This window comes from Globicephala melas, chromosome 2 (genome assembly GCF_963455315.2).
Source record: "Globicephala melas chromosome 2, mGloMel1.2, whole genome shotgun sequence".
Lineage (NCBI taxonomy): Eukaryota > Metazoa > Chordata > Mammalia > Artiodactyla > Delphinidae > Globicephala > Globicephala melas.
The window spans coordinates 44,621,948-44,649,078 of record NC_083315.2 but is presented as its reverse complement, the minus strand read 5'-3'; the positions used below and the strand labels follow the sequence as shown (position 1 = coordinate 44,649,078).

Genomic DNA, 27,131 nt, shown 5'->3' with positions numbered 1-27,131 from the left:
TTTGATTTCTCCATCGAATCTGAATGAGATCCTTGCTGGGTAGAGTAATCTTGGTTGTAGGTTTTTCTCTTTCCTCAGTTTAAGTATATCCTGCCACTCCCTTTGACCTGCAGAGTTTCTGCTGAAAACTCAGCTGATAACCTTATGGGGATAACTTTGTATGTTATTTTTTGTTTTTCTCCTGCTGCTTTTAATATTTTTTCTTTGAATTTAATTTTTGTTAGTTTGATTAATACATGTCTTGGTGTGTTTCTCCTAGGGTTTATCCTGTACGGGACTCTCTGCGCTTCCTGGACTTGGGTGACAATTTCCTTTCCCATATTAGGGAAGTTTGCACTATAATCTCTTTAAATATTTTCTCAGAACCTTTCTTTTTCTCTTCTTCCTCTGGCACCCCTATAATTTGAATGTTGGTGCGTTTAGTGTTGTCCCAGAGGTCTCTGAGATTGTTTTCAATTCTTTTCCTTCTTTTTTCTTTATTCTGCTCCTTGGCAGTTATTTCCACCATTTTGTCTTCCAGCTCACTTATTCGTTCTTCTGCCTCAGTTATTCTGTTATTGATTCCTTCTAGTGTATTTTTCATTTCAGTTATGTGTTGTTCATCTCTGTTTGTTCTCTAGTTCTTCTAGATCTTTATTAAACATTTCTTGTATTTTCTCAATCGTTGCCTCCATTCTATTTCTAAGATTCTGGATCATCTTTACTGTCATTACTCTGAATTATTTTTCAGGTAGATTGCCTATTTCCTCTTCATTTATTTGGTCATGTAGGTTTTTACCTTGCTCCTTCATTTGTGACATATTTTTTTGCTGTCTTATTTTTTTGTTTTTTGATGGGTGGGACTGTGTTCCTGTCTTACTGGGTGTTTGGCCTAAGGCTTCCAACACTGGAGCTTATAGGTTGTTGGGTAGAGCTGGTTCTTGGTGCCAAGATGATGACCTCTGGGAGACATCACTCTGATGAATATTCCCTGGGGTCTGAGGTTCTCTGTTAGACCAGTGGTTCAGATTTGGAGGTCCCACCACACAAGCTTCAGCCCAACCCCTGCCTCGTGAACCAAGATTCTGTAAGCTGTGCAGGGTGGCAAAAAAAAAAAAAAGAGAGAGAGAAAAAAAAGAGAACAATAACAAAGAGTAAAAACTAAAATCAGACTAGGAAACTAACAGGTATGTTAGAAAGAGTATAAAAATAAAAATATATATGAAACAACAACTGGAAGGGAAAACAGAACCACAATAGTAAAATAGAGGAGAAGAAAAAAAAAGGGGGAAAAAAGGCGGAAAAGGCCTTGACTGTGGAGGGTAGGGCCTAGGCAGAGGCAGGGTTTGGGCAGCCAGCAGGGCCTGTGCTTAGGACCCACAGGGCTGGAAAAGGCTGTGGGGGGTGTGGGGGCTGGGGCTTAGGCTCAACGGAACAGAACGGGCCCCGGCCTATGGTCTCATAGGGTGGGGGACCCCGCCTGGGAGCCCAGCAGGCTTCCAGGGCCTGAGTGGGTAGGGCAAACACTCTCCACTCCTCTCCCGCTCCTCTGGTCCTGGAAGGCCCCTCCTGCCCGTCTCTCCTGTTCTCCCCTGGCCTCCCTCCTGTGCCCCCAGGACCAACACACCTGGAGGGGGCCTCTGAGGGCATAGGACTTGGCCCAAGAGCCAGGTAGACTTTCCAGGCCTATTAGGCAAAAGAAATGCTCAGTGCACTCCCCTCTGATCTGAGCCCCCAAGGGTCCATCCAAGCATGGTAACCCCTCCCCCCCTCCCAGCCACCCCTCAAGGGTGCCAGAACTCTTCGTCCTCCACTTCTCCTCCCCCCTCAGTCCCCCCATGTCCAACCAGTTCCCTTGGGGATTCCTCCCGTATCCATGGGCATCAAGGTCCCCCACCAGCATCCAGCAGGCACCCTAGTTGTGGGGAGACGTGAACTCCGTGTCCTCCCACGCTGTCATGTTGACTCCACCCTCCATATTCAATTTTTATACAACTTTTTAGGAGGTTATTGATCATACAATCAAGGTATACACATTTCTTTTTCCCCACCCCCCAGACTGTTCACTTAAACTGATTACCCTGGAATATTATCTAATATACAAAATATAAGTCAGGTGTGTGTATGTGCATGTGTGTGTATACACATATTCACTACCTATCCACCAGCAAAGTAAAGCCCAACACTTGTTTTTATAAAGTTTGAACTTTCAAACCCAGCCCCACCTATTCATTTATACCTTGCCTATGTACATATCTATATATATTTCTACGGCTAATTTCATGCTACAACACCAGAGTTGAGTAGTTACCACAGAGAGAGATCTATGGCTCACAAAGCTGGACCTATGCATTACCGGGTCCTTTACAGAAAATGTTTGCAACCTTGGTATAATGAACTTTTCTTACCATATTCAGTAATATTTCCTTACTGACCTTCCATAATTGTTTTCATTACCATTAGCAGTAGATACTTTAAAAGATTAACAGTACCCCCTTTACTTTGCTTAGTAGTTCATAACTGACAAACACACACTCCTATTAACTTCTTATAAGGAGTCTATGGGCTGTCATTAGTAATTTACAATGTACAAATTGGGAGCCAGAGCTAAGAGGCTAGATGGTTGCCAAAGAGAAGCAAGAGAGTTAGCCCTTCATCTGAGTCCTGGGTATCCACTCTTCACTGAACCACAACTGTGCCCAAAACCAGAAGAATGCAAAAGCAGGACACCTCATCTGACATACAGGCAGGCAGCTCTGCCCAGTAGTAGACAAAACTCTGGAGTCACAGAGACCTGGATTTGACTTCCACTTCTGCTACTTCTTGGCTCTGTGCCCTTGAAAAGTTTACTTACTTAAAGTCCACGACCATGGGAACATCTCTAAAAGGGGCATAAAAAATATCCTTATAAGTTATTAGGAGAAAAATTCATTCATTCAAAGCTATCTACTGCGTACCTTCTTTGGGTCGGATACTGCACAAGGTTCTTTGTATAAAGAGTGAGCCCAATAGATGCGGTCCAATGAGATGACATTTACATTGCACTTTGCAGAGTTTCTTACACATAACCTCTCAGAGTGCTACTGGATTGGTGTTGCCACTATTATTTTTATTATTATGAGGACAGTGGATGTGTTTGGGAAGACTAGAGAAAACAACTCAATGAAGGTGGTCAGCAACCCAAGTCTCTCCCTTCATTCTGACCATCCCTTCCTCACTGACACTGTTATGATGACAGATAGACAATCAAGGTATAACATATCTCGGGACAGTGCTGTCTTCCCCTCTCCACACAGCTTATCAACCTGTGCCCGCTTCCTCCACAGTTCCGATCCGAGGCAAACCCACTTATTGCTATTCCCGGTGTTCACAGCAGGTACAGCAAGCACCGCTATATGCTAATGATTCTACCCGCCCTGCCTGTGAGCAACACGGCACCAAGCCCATAGGGTTCCTTTGAAACTGCTCATCCAGCACCCTGGGTAGTTGTTATGGTAGCAGAGTTGCCTGGCAGGATGGGAAAGCCCACGTGATACATCCTCAGAAGTAACTGACACCTCCTACCATCCTCTCCAGTCACACTGCTTTCCTGCTCTTCCTGACAAATACCAGGCACGCTCCTGCCTTCCTGGAACCTGCACACTGGCTGTTCTCTCCTTTAGAAATGCTTCGTCTCCAGATACGCTCATGACTTGCTTCCTTGCCTCCTCTAGGACTTTGTGTAAATGTTATCTTCTCAGAAGAGATATTTCCTGACCACTGTGTTCAAAATGGTCACACCTCCACCTGAGCACTCCTCTGCTTTATTTTTCGCCATTACATCTATCACTTTCTGAATATATCTGTAGCCCGCTGCCATCTAGAACAGGATCTCCATGAGGAAATAAACTGTTGTCTCTTTTGTTGACTGCTGTGTTCCCAGTGCCTCAGGACAGGATCAGCACGTAGTAGGTATGGGAAGGAGGGGTGGAAAAAGAAAAAAGGGGTCAATCCCATGAAGCACCCTGGGACATGGTTTACATATTTGTCTCACTGACCCCATTTATGTTGAGCAATGATTTCTGAGACAAAATAAAAATAGTAAAGAACACATAATTGAAGTGTAGAGAAATTGACGCACTTGTTTAATTCTGAAAGCCGTAGGTTGTTTCCTCTCCTCTCTGGTTTGTCATTTTGCTTCTCTGTGGTCACTAAACTGAAGCTCTGTGGTTGCCAAGCAGTTTCTGGAACTATCCCAACAGGGTACTTCTCTAAACCACTCAGCTCATCCACTTAAACTTGCACCAAAGCGAGTTGTTTAAAATTCCAACTGTCAAATAAAGTGTTAGGGAAGGATGTACCCCATTGTGGGATTACATGGATGGTGGGGCAGGGATGGTAATAATCCTTCCATTCAGGATTACTGGCTATAGACCATGATAATAAGCCATTCCACCACCATAATTATCCCTGCATTTAAAAGGGCACAGTGGACAAAGAAAAACATACATCTTCCCTTGATGATCAACATTTTTTAGATTACCAGCTCTGAGTTCTCCCAACATGCAGATGTGCATTTCTCTAAAGCCCTAATGTACACAGTTTTATGCACAGGCTTTGGATTCAAACAGTACTGGATTTAGATCCTGGCTCTGACACTTACTAGCCGGATAATATTAGGCAAGTCATTCAACCTCCCTGGCCCTCAATTTCATGCTGAAAAGGTAATGATAAAAATAATAACGGTAATAAATACAACCATAATCATAGCAGTGAGTCCTTGTTAGGCACTTGTGACTGCCATGTACTGGGCTAAGAGCATTCTATTTTGCTAGCATCATGAACAGCAACCGTAACTACTCGGATTTACTCCCCAACCACTTGGGTCTTAACCTCAAAACACATCCTCTTCAGGCCTTTCCGACCACATACTCAGAGCAACCACTCCCCTCTCACCTCAACTGGTTGGTTATCTAGCACTCTCTAGAGACTGCCTCGTCGTGTTGGTCACTGTTTCCAGTACCTCATCTAATCTCAATTCCATCATCAACACTGGAGATGAGAACCAGAGGGGACTCTCTGTATTCTCTAAACACTTAACTGATTTTCCAAGGCATGAGAAAGTATCTTGCAAAATAACTACTGGCAGGGAGAATGCTGACACGAGAAGGAAGTAAGAAAAAAATAGCAAGATAAGAAGAAAAGAAGGAAAAATAAGCTACTCTCCCTCTGAGTCTCCTTAATTTTAGTTTCTTCATATTGAATCTGACATTTGAGAACTCCTTCAGAACTCATCTACCCACTCAGGGCCTCCATGTATCACCACCTTCCCCAACCAAACTGAATTTCTTATGGCCTCACAGCACCTAGCAGTCAACTTCAGACACAAAGTGAATCAAAATATTTTACATAAGCAAGGTTTACAGAAAGGCTGGGAGGAGAAGAAGACAGCTTCCAATCTGACAAGAGAGGCTGACTTCTACACAACTAACCAAATACAAGGTGGTGGTGGTGTTTGGCAGTAGGGTGAGATGCCCTAACCACCTCCTAAGCCCCAAGTCTTGGTGATGAGACCAATGGAAATGAAACGGTAAGACTACCTTTTGCCCATCAGAGGTGGGACATACACAGCCACCTACTGGAGACAATCTGGTTGTCAGGCAACCATGACAGGCTATCAGCCTGAGTAAAAATGACAACATACAACTATGGTAATAGTTGTTAATAAAATGACGTGTCAACCACAAAAAGGGAGAGGTCCTGCAAGGAAGCCTAGGTAAAAGTTTGGACCTGCCCATTTGAACCCTATGGAGGGAAGAGGAAGCCTATCCCACAGGACTTTAAGAATCTCGGCTTCATTGGCAAAGCAGGTTGGCATGTGGAGATGGATGCAATGGGTCCTAGCAAACAAACTGTGTGTCAAGTTCTCATCTACAGCTCAATCCCTCCTGTGAAATGGACAGCACACCAGTGTAGAACCTACCCGTTGTCCGTTCAGTGATTCATAGAGCAATATCCTGACTCTATGTGACTTCTCATGTAAGCTGACTTCAGGGAGTTAATACACCTAACATGGATTTTTCAAGTATTTCCAGGCCCTGAAATAATTCTTTTTCCCAGCAAGTTAATGAAGTAGGTGTTGATTATGATCTGGCTTCCAAAGTAACTTGACAGCATTGAAACAATGAGCTATTAATGTCAAAATGAGCATTAGAGTTTATATAGTACTTAATTCTCACTAAAAATTAGTTGTGATTGTCATTTGCAGCTTAGTCCCATGATCATTTGTTTATCATGAGTCAGTCCTCAGAGCCAGGGGGCCACTGAACAGTTAATACAGGTCTTGGAACTTGCGACCTTCTTAGGGTCTTATCCAATGACACTCTTGCCCAGCACCAATATGCCTTCACATCTCAACCTCCTCTACCTGTTCTAATCCCTTTCTCTCTACAGACTTCTACAGAAAGCAGGATGAGGTCAGCGCTCAGCAACAGTAAAAGTAGCGATGCTTGCAAATGAAGGCAGGAGGGTCATATTGACTGTAGAGTTGGGAAAAGCACCACAGAGAAGGAAGATTTCAGCTGGGCCTTGAAAGATGAGAGGAAGGAAGAAAAAAGGGAGGAGAAGATGTAACATGGATAAATGAAAATTTCATAGAACATTAGAAGTAAAGGAAGTAAAACAGTCCAGCATGACTCACAGGTTTTTTTCCTCTTGAGCAAATAGGTGAATAATGGCGATGTTGCCAAGAAATGATGGTCTGTATTTGGGGGGAACTCCAGGTAGACAGTGAATTCTGTCATGAGACAAGGGTTCTGTGGGGTATCAAGTACAATATGAATCCAGGGCTCAAGAAAGAGTCTGGAGACATGGAAGCAACCTAAATGTCCATCAACAGATGAATGGATAAAGAAGAGTTGGTACATATATACAATGGAATATTACTCAGTCATAAAAAGGAATGAAATTGGGTCATTTGTAAAGACGTGGATGGATGTAGAGAGTGTCATACAAAGTGAAGTAAGCCAGAAAGAGAAAAACAAATATTGTATATTAACTCATATATGTGGAATCTAAAAAATGGTATAGATAACCTTACTTGCAAAGCAGAGATAGAGACACAGACACAGAGATCAAATGTATGGATACCAAGGGGGAAGTGGTGGTGGGATAAATTGGGAGATTGGGACTGACATATACACACTACTATGTATAAAATAGACAACTAATGAGAACCAGCTGTATAGCACAGGGAACTCTACTTAATGCTCTGTGGTGACCTAAATGGGAAGGAAATCCAAAACAGAGGTGTTATATGTATACATACAGCTGATTCATTTTGCTATACAGTAGAAACTAGTGTAACATTGTAAAGCAACTATACTCCAATAAAAATTAATTTAAAAAAAAAAAGAGAGAGAGAGTCTAGAGAACCCCTTCTATCGGTGTGTCGTTTATTCTAAACCTACCTCCTCCCGTTTTGGTTTTATGGATGGTTGGAGCACCTGCACTGATTATTCCAGTCTCCACCTGGTCTCTACATTCTCACATCCATTATTCCTCTTCCCTCACACTTAAATTTCTTTGCCTCAAATTCTTTCCCCCGTAACTGTCAGCCAACACTTCATTTCCTTCGCTGACACTGGCAGGACTAGAAAGTGACTGCAGGACATTCAGGCAATACTGCTGAAGCTCAACCTGGCACCAAGGCATCGGGCACTAAAACGTGAGACAAACCCCCATGGGTGCCTCAGACCACAGATGTTCCATCTCTCACCCCCCTCTGGAAAGCTCCACATGAAATAAGTTACACCAAGGATACTGGCAAACATCCTATTAAACTCATTGTCCCCTGGGCTTGTCACATGCCAATCCCTACCTTCTTCCTCATTTCCTCCCCCATTTCATGAAAGCCGTAGAACTCTGTTTGCTCTTCATTAGGAAGAAACAGATAAACCAGATCTGAGACAAGGACTAACCAACTCCAGAACTCACAGATGACAGGAATTCAGCAGGGCTTCCATTCATTTTATTTTTTTAATAATTTTTATTGGAGTGTAGTTGCTTTACAATGTTGTGTTAGTTTCTCCTATACCACAAAGTAAATCAGCTATATGTATATATGTATATATATATATATATATATATATATATATCTTTTTTTGGATTTCCTTCTCATTTAGGTCACCACAGAGCATTGAATAGAGTTCCCTGTGTATATTTTATACATAGTAGTGTATATATGTCAGTCCCAATCTCCCAGTTCATCCCACCCCCCTTCCCCCCTTGGTATCCATATGTTTGTTCTCTACATCTATGTCTCTATTTCTGCTTTGCAAATAAGTTCATCTGTACCATTTTTCTATATTCCACATATGTGATATTATACGATATTTGTTTTTCACTTTCTGACTTACTTCACTCTGTATGACAATCTCTAGGTCCATCCATGTCTCTGCAAATGGCACAAAAACTACCATGTGACCCAGCAATCCCACTCCTGGGTATATACCCAGAGAAAACCAAAATTCAAAAAGATACATGCACCCCAGTGTTCACTGCTGCACTATTTACAATAGCCAGGTCATGGAAGCAACCTAAATGTCCATAAACAGAGGAATGGATAAAGAAGATGTGGTACATATGTACAATGGAATATGACTCAGCCATAAAAAGGAACGAAATTGTGCCATTTGCAGAGACATGGAAGGATTTCCATTCATTTTAAAAATACATAAAGAACAGACTTGTGGTTGCTAAGGGGGAGGGGTTTGGGGGAGGGAAGAGGTGGGAGGTTGGGGTTAGCAGATGTAAGCTTTTATATAGAGAATGGATAAAAAACAAGGTCCTACTGTATAGTATAGAGAACTATATTCAATATCCTATGACAAACTACAATTGAAAAGAATATTTTTAAAAAGAATGTGTATATATGTACACATATATGTATAACTGAATCACTTTGCTGCACAGCAGAAATTAACACAACACTGCAAATTAACTATACTTCAATAAAAAATGTTTTAATTCATAGATAATAAATTCAGATTTTAAATGAGTATTCAACTTGGGCTCTACACCTGTCTAAATCTCTCTATATCTTCAGTCAATACTATATAAAAAGAGTTCCTTGATGGTATGATGAGTTTTTTCCAACAGCACAAAATAATGCTGACTTTAAATCATAAACTGAAGAGAAGTCAAAGAGAAGACACTAAGAAAAGCCCTATGAATGCACACACTGCCATCATTGATTTCTCTATTAAAAAAACATTGATGGAGCACATACCATGGGCCAGGCACGGAGCTGGGCCCTGAGCAAAGACAAGTTAGACAAGACTTCCCCAGTCACACCACCCGAAAATTAACATAGCCTAGTGCAAAAGAGAAGCAAGGGAGGGGCTAACTTCTGTGCCAAGTGATGAACTGGATCCTCAGGTAGTGGGAGCAGCCCACCCAATACAGGGGGAGGGAGAGGAACGGGGGAGGAGCAGTGGGTAGGTGAGATAGTACACCTGACCACAAGTGATGCTACAGGCCTGATGAGCTACAGCCCTGTCTCTCCATCCTCTGCAAACAGCTCACCAAGCAGATAAATGGCAATGAGGGGCCACGGAAGGCAGACTCAGTCTGTCTATGTCAATTATTTTAGGGCAGGAGAAGAGAAGCAGATTCTTTTTCAAGAAAGAAGTTTTTAGTTGTTGTTGTTTGTTTGTTTGTTTAATGGCTGAGTTAAATCACACTACTCAGAATAACCTAAAGGACTGCACATTCCAAGCTCTTCTGCATTTAGCTGGAGAAGAGAAAATAACCACTACCACCCATCTGCAAACCATCCATCCTCCACCATCACATCACTGACAGCCCTCAGCACAGCCCACAGTCACTGCAGATACACGTCATGTCAGAAAGCCCTCCAGCCTTCATTCAAGAAAGAGCAGAATGCTCACCACCCTTGACCACCACCCATCCACACTTCAGGCCTGTGTTTGTCATATTTCCTCACCTATCAAATCCTACTTATCCTCTGTGCCAACTTGAACACTGTCTCACACATGACAAGCCCTTGGATCCCCACATATGACCTCCTCCAACCTCTGAGCTGCCAGGAGAAAGGCTTGAATGTTTTGTACAGACAGCCAGCCCCAATATCTCTTTGCCTCTTATGCTACAATTAAGCTATGTCCTAATAGATCACAACTTGAAGGCAGGGTCACATTCTTATCCATCTCTTATTTCCAATAGAATCTTTATGATGCCCGAGTTAGAGCAGGCATTAAATATTTATAGTCAGCGAAATAGTTTAACAGCACTAACTTTTAAAACAACTTACTCTAACTTGAGTTTGTTAGCCTATCAAGGCCAAGAAGCCCTCCTATTTTTTTTCTGGTCAGTTAATAAGTAACAAAAAGATAAAGATTAACATTAGTATACAATTTAACATCTTACCGCCTTCATACTAAACTATGAATTAGGAACTACGTTTAAAAATTCACTTCATTTATATTTTGATTAGTGGAAAAATATATTTCAAATTTACAAATAACAGTAAACATCATAAAAAAATGTTACAAAAATAATTTCACAAATGTTAATGGTTATGAAACTAATAGTTAAGTCATTTAATGGTTAATGGTATCTTAACATAATAATGCTTCTGAAAGAATATGGTCTTCAAATATCCACAGTCCCACTCCCCAGTGAAATCTAATTGTATGGCATAATTAAGAGGCTTTGGTTCTAAAAATAAAATCAAAATTCCTAGTGGAATAACCAGTTTTGTCCATAATTATAACACTAACCTAGAATATAAAAAAATTAAGCCATTGCCTCAACACTGGAACCTACTTCCAGTGCCATAAATGTAAGATTTTTTTAAAAAACTGATTAAACCAATTATCCTTATAGTTATAGTTGGTCATCTGATGATTACGTTTAAATTAAATTCATCCTAGAAATATAATATTTGCCGCATAATTATATTTGGTTATTTTTACCTTATAGAAATACTAAAGCTTTACAAAAATCACTGAATTGATAAGAATTTGTTTCCTTTAATATTTGGCTTTCTTTTCATTTTTAGAGGAGGCAAGTGAAGTTGCCCACAGGTAAGTGTGCACAGGAGCAGACACTCACGCAGGTACGTACTTGTGAAGGAGAAGAGAGTTCCAACTCTCTGGCAGTCAAAAGGAGACACATATTCTTACATTTCTTAGGAATGTGAATATGCTTTTTTGTCTGTGGGTAGTGGAGACAGAGAGATAGAAACAGACACACATTTCAGCAAAAAGTTAAAGTTATGCTCTTGATTTCTTTGCCAGGAGATGGAAAAAGGAAAACTCATCCAACAGGGCTTTTAATGCCTTGAAGTATTCTAGGAAGGTTATTTGTAATACTTTTAAAAGACATAGAGGTCAACCCCCAAACAAATGGGAACACTTGGTGCAATCAATATTACCTTCGTTTAAATTCTTATAAATGACATCCTCTCCATGCAAGCTAACCACAAAAATAAATCCTAACCAAATTTTTCAAGGGCACTGAATACACTTTTAAAAAAAGAAAAAAGAGAGACAAACAGGAAAATGCCCAGCCCTGGTCTCACCTCTGGCCCTTCTGGCGCATCCTCTCCAAGGGGAGTTTTCTGGAGCACATCAAAGATGCCATTGCTGGAAGCCCTCCTGTCCTCAACAGGAGAGGCATAGGTCTCCTGGGAGTCTGTTTCCACTACATGGAAGTGGCCTGCTTCTTCCTGGCTCCATTCCAATTCTTCTTCAGACTGTTTCAAAGAGCCACTGCTACTTTTGGGAACGATCCCTGCCGTCGACAGGCTGCTAGGCACCGAGGTGTAGGACGACTGGGGCCGGGAGTAAGGCCGCCCCTCGGGGGCCAAGGCCTCAGCCTCCAGGAGGTCAGGGACGGAGAGGCTGAGGCGACGGTCCAGACAATGCCTGGCCCGTAAGTCCAGGGGTTTGTCTGAGTTCTTTTTCACCTTCCTCTTGCTCAGGTTGATTAACAAAGGCCTGGTCCGCTGTTTTAACGAGTCCCAGACAGAAGGTTTATCCAGATCCATGGCTGCATGAAGACCCAGGAAGTCACTCTGGGAAAGAGTGCGTCTCTACAGGCCCTTCCTAGGAAACAGAAGACAAAAAGAAAGAACATGAAGCTGCTGTCAGGGCACATCAAAGTGGAAAACATGACTCAAGAATCTTACCCTTCCATTAAGTGATCAAGATCGAAACATTTGATTGGTAACATCTACAAATATCAGGAAAAGCATTCTTATGGAACTGAATTTTTAAGATCTTTTTATCAGAGTAGTTACAGAAAAGTTAGAGCAATGAACGCATGAAACTATAAGGTTGACACAAAAAATGTGACATTAAAAGACTGTTTTCTGAGTTTGGCTTATTTCACTCATTGCACTCCAGGTTCATCTTTGTTGCTGCAAATGACGGAATTTCCTTCTTTTTATGACTAACTAATATCCCACTGTATATACCACATTTTCTTTATCTATTCATCCTTCAATGGCCATCTAGGTTTTTTTCCAAATTGTGGCTACTGTGAATAATGCTGCAGTGAAAAGGGATGCAGATATCTCTTGGAGATACCTATTTCATTTCCTTTGAATATATACCCAGAAATGGGATAGCTGGTTTAATTCTAGTTTTTCGTTGTTTAAGGAACTTCCATATTGTTTTCCATAATAACTAGACCAATGTATATTTCCACCAACAGTTTGTAAATGTTCCCTATTCGCCACACCCTCGCCAACACTCATCTCTTTGTCTTTTTTATTTTTATAATCACCATGTATTTTTGAAATTTGCTAAGAGAGTAGATCTTAGGTGTTCTCAGCACACACACACACATAAAAATGGTAAGTATATGAGGTAATGGAGATATTAATTAACTTGATTGTGGTACTCATTTTGTAATGTATATTAAATTGACCACTGTATACCTTAAATATATGCAATTTTTATTTGTCAATTATACCTTAATAAACCTTGGAAAAAAAACAGGAATAAAAAGTAAATAAGAAGGCTTCTTTCTTATCTCCTCTCAAGAGAAAGCAGAGCAAAAGACATTTACTAGAAAAATAACAGCATCTTTTAACCAGTATGTTCAAGGGAGTCCCTTTCTATGTCTCTAAACCCAGAGTCAGCAAACAATTTCAGTACAAGGCCAGTTAGTAAATATTGTAGACTTTGAGTGTGAGATGGTGGTCAAACTACTCAACTCTGTTGTTGTGACACCAAAGGAAACATAGATAATACCAAAATGAAAGAGTGTACCTGTGTTCCAATAAAACTTTATTTATAAAAACAGGCAGCAGACTGTAGTTTGTCAATCCTGCTTTAAGCTTATCATCTTCCCTTCAAGAGTTAAGTGTGCACTTTGAAGGACAAACAACTGCTCATATCAACTAGGATTCCATCTAGTATCTTTAAAATTTATATTAAAATAAGAGTGAGAGGTCTGCCCTTATTCCAGTGTACCAGATCAGAAGAACTGGCAAAACTTCTAGAATGGAAATCTTAAGAAAAGCCACCTTCAGAGCTGCAGCTTGAGAATGAAAGATTTAGAGAAAATGTTTCCCACGAACAGTTGGGTGTGAGTGATAGGAATGCTTCACAGACAAATATGATACATTATGGTGAATGCCATGCAAGAAAGGAAGTAATTTAAGATATAACATGGCGGACGCATTAGGAATCAGATTAAAATCAAATTTGGAGCAATCACCCTTATTCTCTGTGTCAAGTGCCTCAGAATAAATCTTTCCAATATGAAAAAGTACAGTGTGGTCAAGTCACTCTAATTTGGCCTGTACTCACATTGCCACATTTGGCCGAGGACAAAAAAGACCAAGAGCCATGGCAAAAAGCATTTTCAGAAATCAAGGACTTCATGCATTGGTACCCAGCCCAGGATAGTTAGTCATTGGGAAGTCACTGCCTTCTGAAGATCAGGACAATATGACTCTACAGCTCTTGCCTGTTGACCATTAGCATCCCAGGATGAAACTTGTTATCTTCAGTAGGCAATGCGGAGATGAATGGATTCTAGAGACAGACTCCACAGGTTGGAATTTTACTTTTTTATGTTCTACTTAGGTGTACTATCACACTAAGTCTCAATTTTTTCACCTATCCACTGGGGATTGTATCACCTAGTTTACAGACAAAATGAGATAAAGTGTTAAGTCCCAGTGTCTGAGTATCTGATACAGAGAAAGTGTTCAGTCAGGAAAAGCTACTTTTTATTACTACTGATAATACTATCATAAGGTCATATTTTGATATCTTAAGTCAAGTTACTTAAGAGCTGTCTCATTATAATTTCCATTTTTATACATAAGTTTAAATATAACTACCTCATAGGGATCTTGTGAGGACTGAATGAGTTAGTCCATAAAAAGTACTTAGAATAATGCTTCACACAGAGTAAATATTTAATATTACAATGTTACCCAGCTTTTAAATTCATTTCATCCTGGGTCATTCCTGCTTTAAAATTTTTAAGTATTTTACAACTCTATGCTGCTTTTAAAACTGCTACTCTAAACATAAATTTGTATTTCACATTAGCAAGACACAAGTACATTATTTAATTCACATCTTATAGTTTAACTTGCAAATATGCTCAAAACGATTGTTTCTCTGTTCATCTAGAAATATTTTTAGTCAATCTGCATTTAATGGAGTGTTACATAGATATCTATTAGATCTAGTTGGTTGACAGTTTAGTTCTTTTATATTCTACTACTTGTTATTATTGAACAGGTGTTCGTATTTTAGCTATAACTGTGAATTTGTCTATTTCTCCTTTCAGTTATGTCAGTCTTTGCTTCTGTATTCTGAAGGTCTGTTGTTTTTCTTTTATTTTTATTCATGGAAAGGCATTTTATTTTAAATATGGCAGTGTGTACATGTTAATCCCAAACTCCCAATCTATCCCTCTCCACAACCCTTCCCCCCACCCCCCCACTCCGGTAACCGTAAGTTCATAAGTTCATGTCTCTAAGTCTGTGAGTCTGTTTCTGTTTTGTAAATAAGTTCATTTGTATCATATTTTTTAGATTCTGCATATAAGCAATATCGTATGCTATTTGTCTTTCTCTGTCTGACCTGCTTCACTTAGTATGATAATCTCCAGGTCCATCCATGTTGCTGCAAATGGCATTATTTCATTCTTTTTAATGGCTGAGTAATATTCCATTGTATATATGTATCACATCTTCTTTATCCATTCATCTGTCGATGGATATTTAGGTTGCTTCCACGTCTTGGCTATTGTAAACAGTGCTGCACTGAACACTGCGGTGCATGTCTCCTTTCAAACCATGTTTTTCTCCAGATATATATGCAAAAGTGGGATTGCTGAATCATATGGTAGCTCTATTTTTAGTTTTTTAAGGAACCTCCATACTGTTCTCCATAGTGGCTGTACCAATTTACATTGCCACCAACAGTGTAAGAGGGTTCCCTTTCCTCCACACCCTCTCCAGCATTTATCGTTTGCAGATTTTTTGATGATGGCCATTCTGACTGGTGTGAGGTGATACCTCACTGTAGTTTTGATTTGCATTTCTCTAATAGTTAGTGATGTTGAGCATCTTTTCATGTGCCTCTTGGCCATCTGTATGTCTTATTTGGAGAAATGTCTCTTTAGGTTTTCTGCCCATTTTTTGATTGGGTTGTTTGTTGTTTTGATATTGAGCTGCATGAGCTGTTTGTAAATTTTGGAGACTAATTCCTTGTCAGTTGCATTGTTTGCAAATATTTTCTCCCATTCTGTGGATTGTCTTTTTGTTTTCTTTATGATTTCCTTTGCTGTGCAAAAGCTTTTGAGTTTAATTAGGTCTCATTTCTTTCTTGTTTTTTTTCCATTACTCTGGGAGACAGAAAAAGACATTGCTGCGATTTATGTCAAAGAGTGTTCTACCTATGTTTTCCTCTTAGAATTTTATAGTATCTGGTCTTACATCTAGGTCTTTAGTCCATTTTGAGTGTATTTTTCCGTATGCTGTTAAAGAATGTTCTAGTTTCATTTTTTTACGTGTAGTTGTCCCTTTTACCCAGCAACATTTATTGAAAGACTGTCTTTCCTCCATTTTACAGTCTTCCCATCTTTGTCATAAATTAATTGCCCATAGGTGCATGGGTTTATTTCTGGGCTTTCTATCCTGTTCCATTGATATTTATTTCTGTTTTTGTGCCAGTACTGAACTATTGTTTTTTGTATACATGTCACAGTTAAAACAGTTCTCTTCTTGCTGTTTAAATCCATTCTGACAATCTCTACTTTGTAGTTGGTTTGTTTAGACCATTTACATTTAATGTAATAATTGATATGTTTGTACTTAGGTCTAGGATTTTATTGTTTCCTGTTTGTTTCCTCTGCTACTTGTTCTGTTTCCTCTTTCCCGCACTGTTTAGATTTAAACATTTTCTTAGTGTGACATTTTAATTTATCAATTGTGATTTTTGACTATATCTCCTCATGTAAATTTTTGGTGGTTGATCTAGGGGTTACAACATGCAGAGTTAACCTTTTATCCTTTACTTGGAATCAATAATTCAGCACTCCAATTGGATTAGAAAAACCAAACCACAAGCATTTGTTTGCTATAATTTTTTTAAAAACCCACAAACTTAGTGGTTTATTGACATAAATTTATTACTTTTCAATTCTGGATGTCAGAAGTCCAATACACATTTCATCAAGCTAAAATCAAGGTGTTGACAAAGCTGCATAATTTCCTGGAAGCTCTGGAGAAAAATCCGTGTCTTGGTCATTCCACACAAAAAAGTCCTCATTTTCTTGCTGGCTATCAGCTGAAGGCCTATTGCAACTTCTAAAGGCTGCCTAAGTGCCTTGGCTCTCTTCTTCACCTTTAAAGACAGAAACTGCCATGAAAGTCCTTCTTAACACTGCAGCTCTCTGATGCAGTCTTCTGCCTTCCTCTTCCATTTTTAAGGACTCATGTGACATGATTGGGTGAACCAGGATAGTATATTCTTCCCATCACAAGATTTGCAGCCATAAAAAGAAAAAAAAAGAACTTTGTAGAGTCGTTTAACATCTTTATTGGAGTATAATTGCTTTACAATGGTGTGTTAGTTTCTGCTTTATAACAAAGTGAATCAGGTGTACATATACATATACCCCCATATCTCCTACCTCTTTCGTCTCCCTCCCACCCTCCGTATCCCACCCCTCTACGTGGACACAAAGCACCGAGCTGATCTCCCTGTGCTATGCGGCTGCTTCCCACTAGCTATCTGTTTTACATTTGGTAGTGTATATATGTCCCTGCAACTCTCTAACTTCATCCCAGCTTATCCTTCCCCCTTCCCGTGTTCCAAGTCCATACTCTATGTCTGCGACTTTATTCCTGTCCTGCCCCTACGTTCTTCATAACAATTGTTTTTTTTTTAGATTCCATATATATGTGTTAGCATACAATATTTGTTTTTCTCTTTCTGACTTACTTCACTCTGTATGACAGTCTCTAGGTCCATCCACCTCACTGCAAATCACCCAATTTAGTTTCTTTTTATGCTGAGTAATATTCCATTGTATATATGTGCCACATCTTCTTTATCCATTCATCTGTCAATGGACACTTAGGTTGCTTCCATGTCCTGGCTATAGTAAATAGAGCTGCAATCAACATTGTGGTACATGACCCTTTATAAATTATGGTTTTCTCAGGGTATATGTTGAGTAGTGGGATTGCTGGGTCATATGGTAGTTCTATTTTTATTTTAAGGAACCTCCATAGTATTCTCCATAGTGGCTTTTTCAATTTACATTCCCACCAACAGTGCAAGAAGGTTCCCTTTCCTATACACCCTCTCCAGCATTTACTGTTTGTAGATTTTTTGATGATCACAATTCTGACAGGTGTGAGGTGATACCTCATTGTACTTCTGATTTGCATTTCTCTAACGATTAGAGATGTTGAGCATCCTTTCATGTGTTTGTTGTCAATCTGTATATCTTCTATGGAGAAATGTCTATTTAGGTCTTCTGCCCATTTTTGGATTGGGTTGTTTGTTTTTCTGATATTGAGCTGCTTGTAAATTTTTGGAATTGATCCTTTGTCAGTTGCTTCATTTGCAAATATCTTCTCCCATTCTGAAGGTTGTCTTTTCATCTTATTTAAACTTTCCTTTGCTTTGCAAAAACTTTTAAGTTTCATTAGGTCCCATTTGTTTATTTTTGTTTTTATTTCCATTTCTCTAGGAGGTGGGTCAAAAAGGATCTTGCTGTGATTTATGTCATAGAGTGTTCTGCCTATCTTTTCCTCTAAGAGTTTTATAGTATATGGCCTTACATTTAAGTCTTTAATCCATTTTAAGTTTATTTTTGTGTATGGCATTAGGAAGCGTTCTAATTTCATTCTTTTACATGTAGCTGTCCAGTTTTCCCAGCATCACTTACTGAAGTGGCTGTCCTTTCTCCATTGTATGTTCTTGTCTCCTTTATCAAAGATAAGGTGACCATATGTGCGTGGGTTTATCTCTGGGCTTTCTATCCTGTTCCATTGACCTATATTTCTGTTTTTGTGCCAGCACCAAACTGTATTGATTACAGTAGCTTTGTAGTATAGTCTGAAGTCTGGGAGCCTGATTCCTCCAACTCCATTTTCCTTTCTCAAGATTATTTTGGCTATTCGGGGTCTTTTGTGTTTCCATACAAATTGTGAAATTTTTTGTTCTAGTTCTGTAAAAAATGCCATTGGTAGTTTGATAGGGATTGCACTGAATCTGTAGATTGCTTTGGGTAGTATAGTCATTTTCACAATGTTGATTCTTCCACTCCAAGAGCAGAGTATATCTCCCCATCTGCTTGTATCATTTTTAATTTCTTTCATGAGTTTCTTATAGTTTTCTGCATACAGGTCTTTTGTCTCCTTAGGTAGGTTTATTCCTATGTATTTTATTATTTTTCTTGCAACTGTAAATGGGACTGTTTCCTTAATATCTTTTTCAGATTTTTCATCACTAGTGTATAGGAATGCAAGAGACTTCTGTGCATTAATTTTTTTATCCTGCTACTTTACCAAATTCATTGATTAGCTCTAGTAGTTGTCTGGTAGCATCTTTAGCATTCCCTGTGTAGAGCAGCATGTCATCTGCAAACATTGACAGCTTTACTTCTTCTTTTCTGATTTGGACTCCTTTTAATTCTATTTCCTCTCTGATTGCTGTGGCTAAAACTTCCAAAACTATATTGAATAATAATGGTGAGAGTGGGCAACCTTGTCTTCTTCCTGATCGTAGAGGAAATGGTTTCAGTTTTTCACCGTTGAGAATGATGCTGGCTGTGGGTTTGTCATATATGGCCTTCATTAAGTTGAGGTAAGTTGCCTCTATGCCTACTTTCTGGAGGGTTTTTTTTTTTTTTTTATAAGTGGATATTGAATTTTGTCAAACACTTTTCTGCATCTATTGAGATGATCATATGGTTTTTCTTCAATTTGTTAATATAGTGTATCACATTGATTGATTTGTGTATATTGAAGAATCCTTGCATTCTTGGGATAAACCTCACTTGATCATGGTGTATGATCCTTTTAATGTCCAGTTGGATTCTGTTTGCTAGTATTTTGTTAAGGATTTTTGCATCTATGTTCATCAGTGATATTGGCCTGTAGTTTTCTTTTTTTGTGACATTTTTGTCTGGTTTTGGTATCAGGGTGATGGTGGCCTCATAGAATGAGTTTGGGTGTTTTCCTCCCTCTGCTATATTTTGTAAGAGTTTAAAAAGGATAGATGTTAGCTCTTTTATAAATGTTTGACAGAATTCACCTGTGAAGCCATCTGGTCCTGGGCTTTTGTTTGTTGGAAGATTTTTAATCACAGTTTCAATTTCAGTTATTGTGATTGGTCTGTTTATATTTTCTATTTCTTCCTAGTTCAGTCTTGGAAGGTTGTGGTTTTCTAAGAATTTGTTCATTTCTTCCAGTTTGTGCATTTTATTGGCATATAGTTGCTTGTATTAATCTCTCATAATCTTTTGTATTTCTACAGTGTCAGTTGTTACTTCTCCTTTTTCTTTTCTAATTCTATTGATTTGAGTATTTTCCTTTTTTTTCTTGATAGGTCTGGCTAATGCATTATCAGTTTTGTTTATCTTCTCAAAGAACCAGCTTTTAGTTTTATTGATCTTTGCTATCGTTTCCTTCATTTCTTTTTCATTTATTAACTGATCTGACCTTTTCTTTCATTCTACAAACTTTGGGTTTTTTTTAATCTTCTTTTTCTAATTGTTTTAGGTGTAAGGTTAGGTTGTTTATTTGAGATGGTTCTTTTTATCTTCTTTTTTTTTTTTTTTTTTTTTTGCGGTATGCGGGCATCTCACTGTTGTGGCCTCTCCTGTTGCAGAGCACAGGCTCTGGAAGCGCAGGCTCAGCAGCCATGGCTCACGGGCCTAGTGGCTCCGTGGCATGTGGGATCTTCCCGGACCAGGGCAGGAACCCGTGTCCCCTGCATTGGTAGGTGGACTCTCGATCACTGTGCCACCAGGGAAGCCCAGTTCTTGTTTCTTGAGGTAGGACTGTATTGCTATAAAATTCCCTCTTAGAAGTGCTTTTGCTGCATCCCATAGGATTTGGGTCATCGTGTTTTCACTGTCATTTGTTTCTAGGTATTTTCTGATTTCCTCCTTGATTTCTTCAGTGATCTCTTGGTTATTTAGTAGTGTATTGTTTAGCCTCCATGTGTTTCTATTTTTTACAGATTTTTTCCTGTGACTGATACCTAGTCTTATAGTGCTGGGGTTAGAAAAGATACTTGATACAATTTCAATTTTCTTAAATTTACCAAGGTTTGATTTGTGACCCAAGATATGATCTATCCTGCAGAATGTTCCATGAGCATTTGAGAAGGGAGTATATTCTGTTGTTTTGGGATGGAATGTCCTATAAATATCAATTAAGGCCATCTTGTTTAATGTATCATTTAAAGCTTGTGTCTCCTTATTTATTTTCATTTTGGATGATCTGCTCCTTGGTGAAAGTGGGGTGTTAAAGTCCCCTACTATGATTGTGTTACTCTCGATTTCCCCTTTTATGGCTGCTAGCATTTGCCTTATGTATTGAGGAGCTCCTATGTTGGGTGCATAAATATTTACAGTTGTTATATCGTCTTCTTTGATTGATCCCGTGATCATTATGTAGTGTCCTCCTTTGTCTGTTGTAATCGTCTTTATTTTAAAGTCTATTTTGTCTGATATAAGAATTGCTACTCCAGCTTTCTTTTGATTTCTATGTGTATAGAATATCTTTTTCAATCCCCTCACTTTCGGTCTGTATGTGTCCCTAGGTCTGAAGTGGGTCTCTTGTAGAGAGTATATATATAGGTCTAGTTTTTGTATCCATTCAGCCAGTCTATGTCTTTTGGTTGGAGCATTTAATCCATTTACATTTAAGGTAATTATTGATATTTATTTCCCTATTACCATTTTCTTACTTGATTTTGGTTTGTTACTGTAGGCCTTTTCCTTCTCTTGTGTTTGCTGCCTACAGAAGTTCCTTTAGCATTTTTTGTAAAGCTGGTTTGGTGGTGCTGAATTTTCTTAGCTTTTGGTTGTCTGTAAAGGTTTTAATTTCTCCGTTGAATATGAATGAGATATGTGCTGGGTAGAGTAATCTTGGATGTAGGTTTTTCCCTTTCATCACTTTAAATATGTCCTACCACTCTGTTCTGGCTTGCAGAGTTTCTGCTGAAAGATCAGCTGTTAACCTTATGGGGAATCCCTTGTATGTTATTTGTTGCTTTTCCCTTCTGCTTTTAATATTATTTCTTTGTATTTTATTTTTGATTGTTTGATTAATATGTGTCTTGGCATGTTTCTCCTTGGATTTATCCTGTATGGGACTCTCTGTGCTTCCTAGACTTGATTAACTATTTCCTTTCCCATATTAGGGATGTTTTCCACTATAATCTCTTCAAATATTTTCTCAGTCCCTTTCTTTTTCTCTTCTTCTTCTGGGACCCCTAAAATTCGAATTATGGCACATTTAATGTTGTCCCAGAGGTCTCTGAGACTGTCTTCAATTCTTATCATTGTTTTTTCTTTATTCTGCTCTGTGGTAGTTATTTCCACTGTTTTATCCTCCAGGTCACTTATCCATTCCTCTGCCTCAGTTATTCTGCCACTGATTCTTTCTAGAGAATTTTTACTTTCATTTATTATGTTGTTCATTATTCTTTGTTTGCTCTTTAGTTCTTCTAGGTCCTTGTTAAACATTTCTTGTATTTTCTCCATTCTATTTCCAAGATTTTGGATCATCTTTACTATCATTACTCTGAATTCTTTTTCAGGTAGATTGCCTATTTCCTCTTCAGTTGTTTGGTCTGGTGGGTTTTTACTTTGCTCCTTCATCTGCTGTGTGTTTCTCTGTCTTCTCATTTTGCTTATCTTACTGTGTTTGGGGTCTCCTCTTTGCAGCCTGCAGGTTCATAGTTCACACTGTTTTGGGTGTCTGCCCCCAGTGGCTAAGGTTGGTTCAGTGGATTGTGTGTGCTTCCTGTTGGAAGGCACTAGTGCCTGCGTCCTGGGGGATGAGACTGGATCTTGTCTTTCTGGTGAGCAGGACCACGTCCGGTGGTGTGTTTTGGGGTGTCTGTGACCTTATTATGATTTTAGGCAGCCTCTCTGCTAATGGGTGGGGTTGTGTTCCTGTTTTGCTCGTTGTTTGGCATAGGGTGTCCAGCACTGTAGCTTCCTGGTCTTTGAATGGAGCTGGGTCTTAGCTTTGAGATGGAGATCTCTGGGAGAGCATTTGCTATTTGGTATTACGTGAGGCTGGGAGGTCTCTGGTGGACCAATGACCTGAACTCAGCTCTCTCACCTAAGAGGCTTAGGCCTGACACTTGGCCGGAGCACCAAGACCCTGTCAGCCACACGGCTCAGAAGATAAGGGAGAAGAAACAGAGAAAGAAAGAAAGAAAATAAATAAAGTTATTAAAATAAAAAATTAAAAAACACATTATTAAAAATTTTAAAAAAGAAGGAACGAAGAGAGCAACCAAACCAATAAACAAATCCACCAATGATAACAAGTGCTAAAAACTATACAAAAAAAAAACAAAAACAAAAAACAGACAGACAGAACCCTAGGACAAATGGTAAAAGCAAAGTTATACAGACAAGATCACACAAAGAAGCATACGCATACATATACACACTCACAAAAAGAAAAAAAGGAAAAAATATACTTATCTATATATATAAAAAAAAGGAAGCGAGCAACCAAATCTACCAATGATAATAAGCTCTATATACTAAACTAAGATAAACAAAAACCAGAAACAACAAATTAGATGCAGAAAGTAAACCCCAAGCCTACAGGTGCTCCCGAAGTCCACCTCCTCAATTTTGGGATGATTCGTTGTCTATTCAGGTATTCCACAGATGCAGCGTACATCAAGTTGATTGTGAAGATTTAATCTACTGCTCGTGAGGCTGCTGGGAGAGATTTCCCTTTCTCTTATTTGTTCGCACAGCTCCTGGGGTTTAACTTTGGATTTGGCCCTGCCTCTGCGTGCAGGTCGCCTGAGGGCGTCTGTTCCAGCCCAGACAGGACGGGGTTAAAGGAGAAGCTGATTCGGGGGCTCTGGCTCACTCAGGCCGGGCGGAGGGAGGGGTACAGAATGCAGGGCGAGCCTGTGGCAGCAGAGGCCAGCATGACATTGCACCAGCCTGAGGCACACTGTGTGTTCTCCTGGGGAAGTTGTCGCTGCATCATGAGACTGTGGCAGTAGCGGGCTGCACAGGTTCCCAGTAGCGGAAGTGTGGATAGTGACCTGTGCTTGCACAGAGGATTCTTGGTGGCTGCAGTAGCAGCCTTAGTGTTTCATGCCCGACTCTGGTGTCAGCGCTGATAGCCTCGGCTTGTGCCTGTCTCTAGCGCTCGTTTAGGCGGTGCTCTGAATTCCCTCTCCTCGCGCACCCCGAAACAATGGTCTCTTGCCTCTTAGGCAGGTGCAGACTTTCTCCCGGACTCCCTCCGGGCTAGCTGTGGCGCACTAGCTCTGTTCAGGCTGTGTTCACCCAGCCAACCCCAGTCCTCTCCCTGGGGTCTGACCTCTGAAGCCCGAACCTCAGCTTCCAGCCCCCACCCACCCCAGCGGTTGAGCAGACAAGCCTCTCAGGCTGGTGAGTGCTGGTCGGCACCGATCCTCTGTGCGGGAATCTCTCCACCTTGCCCTCTGTACCCGTTGCTTGCGCTTTCCTCCGTGGCTCCGATGCGTCTTCCCTGTCCACCCCGTCTCCGCCAGTGAAGGGGCTTCCTAGCATGTGGAAACTTTTCCTCCTTCACAGCTCCCACCTAGAGGTGCAGGTCCCATCCCTATTCTTTTGTCTCTGTTTTTTCTTTTTCTTTTGCCCTACCCAGGTATGTGGGGAGTTTCTTGTCTTTTGGGAGCTCTGCGGTCTTCTGCCAGCGTTCAGTAGGTGTTCTGTAGGAGTTGTCCCACATGCAGATGTATTTCTGGTGTATTTGTAGGGAGGAAGGTGATCTCCACGTCTTACTCCTCCGCCATCTTGAAGGTCTCCCCCCACATCGTTCTTTTTGCCATTTATTGTAACATATTCATTCACAGGACTTGGGGATTAGAATGTAGATACTGGACGTGGGGCGGGGACAGGGGGAGATTATTCTGCCTTCCATACCACCATATAGGTTTCCTCGTCATCTCCCTTTTATAAAGTTCTTACATATTACATCTAAATACATTGAAAATTCCCATCAGACAATGTTTTACTTTGATTAAAATGATGAACCACTTTTTTAATAATTCAAGAAGAGAAGATTTTGTTATATTTACCATTTCCTGAGTGTATGTTTCTTTGGATTTATCTTGTCTGGGATTAGCTTAGCTTCTGGAATTTATAGGTTCATCTCTTTTGCCAACCTTGGAAAGTTTTCAGCTATTATTATTTCTTGGAATGTTTTTTAGCAACATACTCTTCTTTCCTTCTGAGCCTCTAATCATACAAACATTATGCCTTTTTGTTATTCTCCAACAGTTCAAGGGTCTCTTCAATATTTTTCCTCTCCTTTATTAACAACGGATAATTTCTACTGACTTATTTTCAAGTTTGCTGATTCTTTCCTCTGTCACCTCCATTCTGTTACTGAATCCATACAGCGAGGGTTTTTTTCATTTTTGGTGTGGGGGGTGCAGGGTAGAGAGGCTACTGTATTTTTTAATTCTAAAATTTCCATTTGGTTTACTTCATATTTCCTATTTCTTTACTGATTACTTCCTATTTTAACTTTTATTTCAGGATTTAAGATTATTCATTTGAGCACTTTTAAAATAGTTGCTTTAAAGTTATCTTTTCTTTGTCATCTGTTGTCTTTTCCCACGTGATCTGAGATTTTTGTAGTACTTCATACGCCCATATGGAACATGCCTTGTTTAAATCTATGGTGAACGTTGATATTTTTTTATCAGGCACTTGATTTGGTTAGCTTCTGGCCACTAATTCCAACCCACCTCTATGGGCTGTAGTTGCAATATCAGTTCCATTTTCAAAAGCTATGTAGGGCCATTCAGATTTACACTGGGTGTGTACCATGTAGAGATCAGTCTGGGACTCGGGTGACATTCTATTCATTAATTCCATCCTCAAAGCCCTTGGTATGCTAATAAGGATGAGATCCAAGCATGTGCAGATTATAGTGAGTCTAGGAGTTCACAGGTTCATGGGTTTATTTCCAAAGCCCCTCCTTCTCACCTGTCTCCGCTGATACTTTCTGGTACCCTGGAACATCCCTTGTCACTCCTCCAATCAGCAACAACCCACTTCTATGACTGCACCAGAGTAGCAGGAGGATCGAGAGGGGGTGGGGGGAAACAAGCAATGGTTTAGCCCTGCCTTTCATAACTATAGCTTTACCAGATAGACAGGATGTTCCCTTAACTCATTGGCTCCTGCAGTTTCCCACTGCCAGCTGTTTCTGCTGCTACTGCCTCTTGCCACAAGATTGCCAGGGAGCTGGGGCATGACAAAACCAAGAAACAGGAGACAAAAAGGATGGAAGTATTCTCCCTTCTCTCAGAGCTTTAGGGCTTCCCTTTTCTACTCCTTGAGCCAGAACTAGAAGTGTCTCCTGGATTTCCATCTGTGTTCCAATACTGATTCAGGATTTTGGACTGCACTGAATTCAAGCTGTGGAATTAGCAGAGAAAAATACTGTAAGCCCATCTCTAGTTCAGTGGTATTTCATTCTAGTATTCTTCCTTATTGCTGATATTTACTTTTCAAAGAACTCAACTAGCTTCAACTGGCATTTTATCCAGTTTCATGTTTGTATTCATTGGGGAAAAAAGGTTGGAGTGGTTTTATTCAATTTTACCTGGAACCAGAATTCTTTTAGTAAGTTTTGCAAAAGCATTTTAACCAATTTCCCCAAGTGTGCAATGCCAAGTGTACAGAACTACAAACATATAAACACAAAAGACATGTGCCCAGGAAAAAAAACGTAATCTTAAGGGTGTACATAAAGCTAATACACTGTTAGACTGTGGTCTCTTTGATGCTTGAAAACGTCATCCCTCCAATTCACAATGCATTCTTCAGAATAAAGGAAACTTACAAATCTAAGGTTTGAAGAAAATGACAGTGAGGTAAATCCAACTAAGTATTAAAATATACTGAGTTTTCTTCATCTCAAAGGATACTTAAAAACAAACAAACATATCTGTTCCATTTTCTACAATGACAAAAGTTCATAGGTTATTGTCATAAACACCCAAAGGGCCACAAGTTAAAATATAACCCACGTTCTGCAAACCATCAGCACTAGAAGCAGAACCTCTTCGTAAAAGAACATACCTATGCTACCCTACCGGTTAAATTTCAGCTTTCATTTATTGAACAAAAATAAGTATTCGGTTTCTTCAAACTACTAAAGGCAGGACAAGGTCTTTACAGGAAACAGCCCCAAGCCAAGGAGACTAATGGAAGCTTCATTTATTATGGTTTTAACCCAGACATCCTCCCCAGCTGGCTGGTAGCAACTGGCCAAATGGGAAAAGAACAAACCTTTTAAATTTCAGCTCAGAAGTTTCTGATTGAACCTGGACCACAACCCCTATCTGAATGACAAACTCAAGAAAGGAAAGAGGTTCTGAGAA

At 39.8% G+C, this 27,131-nt stretch overlaps 1 protein-coding gene across 1 annotated transcript in view; it reads right to left on the bottom strand.

Annotated features, from left to right (window-relative positions):
- Nucleotides 1-27,131, bottom strand: part of MCTP2 (multiple C2 and transmembrane domain containing 2) — a 248,854-nt gene that overhangs the window by 176,109 nt on the left and 45,614 nt on the right. Inside the window, exon 2 of the mRNA XM_030873171.3 lies at nt 11,564-12,089. Within this exon, the coding sequence (XP_030729031.2) occupies nt 11,564-12,031 (468 nt within the window). The 5' untranslated portion in view covers nt 12,032-12,089. The remainder of the gene's footprint in view (nt 1-11,563; nt 12,090-27,131) is intronic.